The 5,768-nt window shown below is 25.7% G+C and overlaps 1 protein-coding gene across 1 annotated transcript; it reads left to right on the top strand.

The window, feature by feature from the left end:
- Positions 1-4,384: 4,384 nt before the first annotated feature.
- LOC117180439 (THAP domain-containing protein 1-like) lies at positions 4,385-4,863 on the top strand. Its single transcript, XM_033372937.1, has 2 exons — positions 4,385-4,473; positions 4,626-4,863. Exons 1-2 carry the CDS (start codon positions 4,409-4,411, stop codon positions 4,861-4,863), a joined length of 303 nt encoding a protein of 100 aa, XP_033228828.1. The 5' UTR covers positions 4,385-4,408.
- The last annotated feature ends 905 nt before the right edge of the window (positions 4,864-5,768 follow it).

The following is a 5,768-nucleotide window of genomic DNA, read 5'->3' as shown; positions in this document are numbered from 1 at the left end:
GAAAATTAAAAATTAGAAGCGTTTCAAATTTATAATTTTAGATAGAAATCGGTTTTAGTTTATCAACTGCGAATATAAAGTATGATTCTTTTTTTAATTGAAGTGGACACCAAGGATTCACAAGTGAATCATAATTAATTTCACAACACGATTCGGAATTTGTTTAAAATTGAAGAATATTCCAATTTTAACGCTAAAAATTAAACTGTTTCAATTGGAAAGTCTTAGAAGTTAAACAGAAGGAAACTCACGATTAAAACTTTATAACCCATTTTTAATTCAAAATAAATTCAAAATAAATAAGCTGTATTAAGTATAATAATTTAAAGTTTATTTTAAAATATACTTTATGGAACATGATATTTTTTATGAATGTGTCAGTGAAATTCTGTTCGTATAATATTGTTTGCCAATGCGAAACGTAATCTGGCTTGGAACTGTCGTCTTACCATCTAAAAACCGAAAGAACAATTTCCCTATCACTTGGAATTACAATTATATTTTTATAAAAACGTTATTCTGGACAGTTTACAATATTATCGAATTTGAAAATTCCCGAATAATAAAACTCCGGGCCGAATGCTGTCTAATGATCAAATATACAAACTAGAAAATTCCCGAATTTAAAATAACAATAATTGTATAAATATTTGATACAAACATAAATTTAATACACGTGAGCTTTAAATTAAACAAAATTTGCAGGATTCAATGCAGGCTGATTTAACGCGACTTTAATTTTTATTTTTTTTAATAATAATTTAATTTTTGCGACCGATTTCTGTAATGTACAAAAATACAATGCACATTTTCAAATAACTTTTTGTCAAAAAATACATTTGTTCAATTATTGTTATTTTATATTCCAACAATAATTTTTAGAAACTTTAAACATTAAAAAAAATTGTTCATTAAATATTATTTATCTATTGAAAATATAATATTCGAATATATATTTCTGGATGAAAAAATTTGTTTGAAAATGTGCATAGTATTTGAAAAAAATATAAAAAAGTTCTGAAAAATCGAATATTTTATTAATAAAAAAAAAGTAATAAAAATAAATTTTGATATGAATCGTTGTTGAACTGAATCCTGCAAAGTTTGTGCAAAAATGTTATTATGTAGGTACGAAGAAAATTTAGGCAGAATATTTTTTTCTTTCAAAGCGAATGTGTTTTTTAATGTATTTTAAAATACAATTTTTATAAAATTATTATTCAGGTGCCGGAGATTTCATTTTTTGGGATTTTTCATTCATCCTTTTCGGAATATTTTCCAGTGGTCCCATATTTTTATATCTCCTCTTAAAATTATGTCTTTTTTCCAAATAAAAAGTCAACATTTCACAACATTTCAAAATCATTAAAAGTATACATACTCTTTTAAATTATTTTAAATCTTTTAAAACTTTTTTTAAACTTTTTAAAACTTCCGCGAATTTCATGAAATTTCGACGTTTTGAGGCTCCTTGAATCAGAAAAACAAGTTTTTACATCGGTATCTGTCTGTATCTCTTGCGTCTACGTCGTCGTTGTTATTGATGTTGTGGTTGTCTGTATATCGTATAACTGTTGAAAGAATAGTCGGATTGGATTGTGCTTTGACACACAGATTTTTTATTTTAAGAATTGTATGTAAAAATTGTACTATTTTTATTTTTAAAACAAATATTTTTATTCAATTAAATTGTTGCAATAAAAGTGTTTCGAAGAGATTTTTATTAAAATCTTTCGGGGAATAAAATTCGTATTCATAGGTCGACAAAGGTTTGTTTTCTTTACCAAATTTGGCTTTCCTCTAAATTTTTCCAGTTGTTTTTACTATAGTACAATTTAGGTTTTTATCTCGGGCGAAGAAATCCATTCTATTGTTTGACAAATATTCTCTGTAAATCAATATTTTTCACAGAAAATTACCCCGAGTGACCTTCAATTATTATTTTATAAACGTAAAAAAACCACATTTCAATTTTTTCTATGAAAAACACAATCCCTAAGTAACAGAACGAAATCTGAAACAATAAGAGTTAATTTATTCAGGAACAAGCTTTTTGAACAAAAATTACCTTGAGTGAAGCTTTAATATATATTTGTTAATTTTTACAAAAATCGGGCGTTATTTTATTACAAAAAAAAATAATTGGGAGGGGGGATGACAAATGATCAAAAAATAAATAAAACTTAAAGTTTTACGATTTTAATTTGTAACTAAATAATTTGAGAGGTTTCAATCTAAAATTATCGAACAATTTTAATTAAAAAATTCAGATGACATATTTAAATAGCTTTAAACTTGAAATTATTCAATATACTGTGAAGACTACAAATTTAAAATGTCTCAACTATTAAGGGTTTAAATATTTTTGAAATTGCTATTCTGGAGACTAAATAGCACTTATTCTTTTATTAAGAAATGACAACCAAAATCGTTAAAGCAAGTTTTTAAAAGAGTTTTAAAAACCTTAAAAAGGTCAGAGGTTTTAATAGTTCAATATATGTGATAGAACCTCTTTAAATTTGAAATTAGTCTATACTTCTTCATGTTTGAGCTACAATTATTCCATTTTAGAAGTTATAATTTACAATTATGAAAAACAAATAAAATGTTTTAATCAATTTATATTTAAAACAAAAAACCTTTGTATAATTCAATCTAAATGCAGCTGCAAACATTTAATTTGAAATGCTTTGATTTCAAGGTAAATTTTAAAAAGAAAACTGAAAGCAAAGGATCGACTTTCAAAGGAATCGAAAGAAAGTGACTCGCTGGATTGCAAATGAACATGGAAAATGGTGTATTTTCGCATTTTTAAATTTTAAATGAAAACTTTTTCGCGTTGTAAAAATTTCGAATCTCAGAATGTTATTTTTGACCTAACCTATAACTTATAACGAAAATTCAAACAATAAAGCTATATTCTGAAAATGAAGCAATTTTAACGTTAAAATTCATGTTCTTAAACTGAAGGTCTAAAAATTTGCAAATTTTTAATTAGTGTTGTGTAAATTGTATTGGTATCTTAAAAGAGTATAAATAGTTCTTAAATTAGTTTTTAATTTTTCTGAAGTTTACCTTTTTTACATACCTAGATGTCAAAAAAGCATACCAGTGACTGAAATAGATTAGAAAAAAATCGCCAAGATCCAAGAATAAAAATTGAATGTACAGCGAATTTTTCAATTTTTAATTGTGATTATCTTTAACTTTGTGATATTAAAAATTTCCATACAATTTTTTTTTTATTAATACTGTAGGAAAAAATTAACAAGATCGAGCGCCGAGATTATAATTAGAGCAAATTTTCTGTAATTCTATGGGGACGGCTGAAATATCCCGTAAAATAAAATTCCCGACTCGGTAAAACTCTGTCCCGAAAAATACAATTCCAAAACTAATAAAATTCCTGAACAGTTTATAATATTAACGAATTTAAAAATTCCCAAATAATAAAACTCCCCAAATAAAATTGCTTCTTAATCAGTATTAATTATTTATTAAAAATACGATAATAAAATATTGTTATCAAATAAATTTTTGTTTAATATTTAAATTGCTAAAAATTGTTTAAATTTAAAATTATTTAAAAAATTTTACCGACAAATTCACATGCAAAAACACGTGTTTTTTAATTAACATTTCGATTTTTCGGAAGAACTTTTGTGATTTAAAAAATACTATATACATTTTCAACCAAAATATCTTATCCAGAAATATATTTTGTTTTAATTATTGTTATTTTAAATTTAAACAATAATGTTAAAACACTTCAAACATTAAAAAAGTTGTTTCTTTGGTATAAATATTTGATTATTTCAATTTTAAAAAATAATTTGTCAAAGAACAATGTTTTCCACACTTGTTTATCTCGAAATGTCTTTTTATAATATTCTTTTAAAAATTAAAATATGATTTTTCGAGAAAATTTTTTTTATAATTAAAAAAAGACTGTACCGAAAACCTAGATCAAGCTTCAGATCTGAAAAAATTCAGCGGTACAAACATGTCAAACTTTTCTAACCTCAAAAAATCTTAATACTGCTTTACCGTCATATTTTACGAAGAATGAGAAAATAAGAATTCGATTTCGTAGTACGATGAGGGCAGCACCTCGATAGGGCAGGAAATGTGATGTCCTATATATATATAATTCCCCACTCCGACGCCCCGTACCGCATCTACGTTTATAATATCTTTGTCTAGAGAGAGAAAAAACATATGAGGCTATACCTATCTCTTTCTAGATAAAGCTGATTGGTCGAGAATATTTTCGTTGGGTGAAGTTTGGCGCAGTACAGGACCGTGTTTTGTGTCGCGAGTGCCCCGATAATGTGATGTTTTCACACTGTTAAGAATTGATTTATTTATAATTTATTTAATTATAATGTATCGTAAGTAAATATAAAAAATGGTGGCATCTTGTGTAGTTTGTGGTCGTTGTCAAGATGTTTATGTGGGGATATGTTTTCATACGTAAGTAAAGTTATTGAATATAGTAAAATAAAAAATGTTACAACAAAAACAAAACCTCAAAATATGAAGTTTTGTACCTATGCAATACAAAGGATTGTTTTTTATGTTATAGAAATATTGTCCATCGCATTTTTATGTTATTTTATCCCTAGGTTCCCATTAAAAGATGAGAACAGAATGCAGGCCTGGTGTTCTGCAATGAATTGGCCTAGAGAAAGAGTGGCAAAACATTGGAGACTTTGCAGCGTACATTTTACCGCAGATTCTGATAAAGAATCCGTAATATCCGTTTACAGTAAACATTTGAAAAAAGACGCAGTACCATCCATTATTAATATGTCTGATGAAGAAATTATAATTGTGAGAAATGCACTTCAAAATCTCATTTAATGAACAGCATCGAAACGTGCAAAGTTTATTAGGGATTTAAGAGGAATGTCTACGAAATAAAACCATAGTACTAACTTTCACTTATAACCCACCCCCACCCTCCCCTCAGCGACCCAAATATGACCCAAAAAAAACTACATTTTTACGAATTATTGTTATTTTTTAGCAATTTTCGTCGTCTTTTTCGACCAAATAATTACTAATGGACAATTTGAATATTCACCATGACTTTGTTAACAATTTTTAATTGTTTAAACAAATTTAAATTATTGAAACAATTATTTATTCCCAAAAAATGTAGAAATAATCGTATTTTATGATTGAAATTAAATATTTTCTCATTGTTTGGAATAATAAATTTTTCCAAATCCATTATGTAATTATTTAAACAATTATTGTTTATTTTTTAAGTTTCTGAAAATTGAGCCAGAGATGTCCACTTTTTTCAATTGTTATCCTATGCTACTTTTTGTTGAATAATTACATAATTTTGATACATATCTTCTGATGTATAACAAATTTCTATTTGTTTAAACAATTTTTATTTTCTTGAGCAGTGATTTTTCGAAAACTAAAAAAATGAAATAAAATAGACCACATATGGTACAAATAATGACAGTTTTCAAAGTATTTTTGGAGAAGTAATTATTTAAACAAATTATATTTCTTTAAATAGTTAAAAAGTGGTAACTGTATTCTTTCTATACACTGCACAGTCAGAAACATAATTTTATGCGTTCTATTTTATTTCATTTTTTTAGTTATGAAAACAAAACTGCTTGAGCAAATAAAGATTGTTTTAAGAAATAGAGATTCATTAAACATTAAAAGAAATATATAAAAAATGTGTAATAATTTAACAAAATATAGCATAGAGTACTAATGTAAAAACAAAGCTTATATCT

The sequence above is a fragment of the Belonocnema kinseyi genome, chromosome 9, assembly GCF_010883055.1.
Source record: "Belonocnema kinseyi isolate 2016_QV_RU_SX_M_011 chromosome 9, B_treatae_v1, whole genome shotgun sequence".
Classification (NCBI taxonomy): Eukaryota; Metazoa; Arthropoda; class Insecta; order Hymenoptera; family Cynipidae; genus Belonocnema; species Belonocnema kinseyi.
The sequence above is the reverse complement of the archived record's forward strand: the minus strand, read 5'-3'. Positions and strand labels throughout refer to the sequence as shown.

Excerpts from the sequence above, each read along its gene's own strand:
- LOC117180439 (XM_033372937.1), top strand. The coding sequence starts at position 4,409 with ATGGTGGCATCTTGTGTAGTTTGTGGTCGTTGTCAAGATGTTTATGTG. Across the intron at positions 4,474-4,625 it reads GTGGGGATATGTTTTCATAC|GTTCCCATTAAAAGATGAGA; the intron begins GTAAGTAAAGTT and ends TTTTATCCCTAG.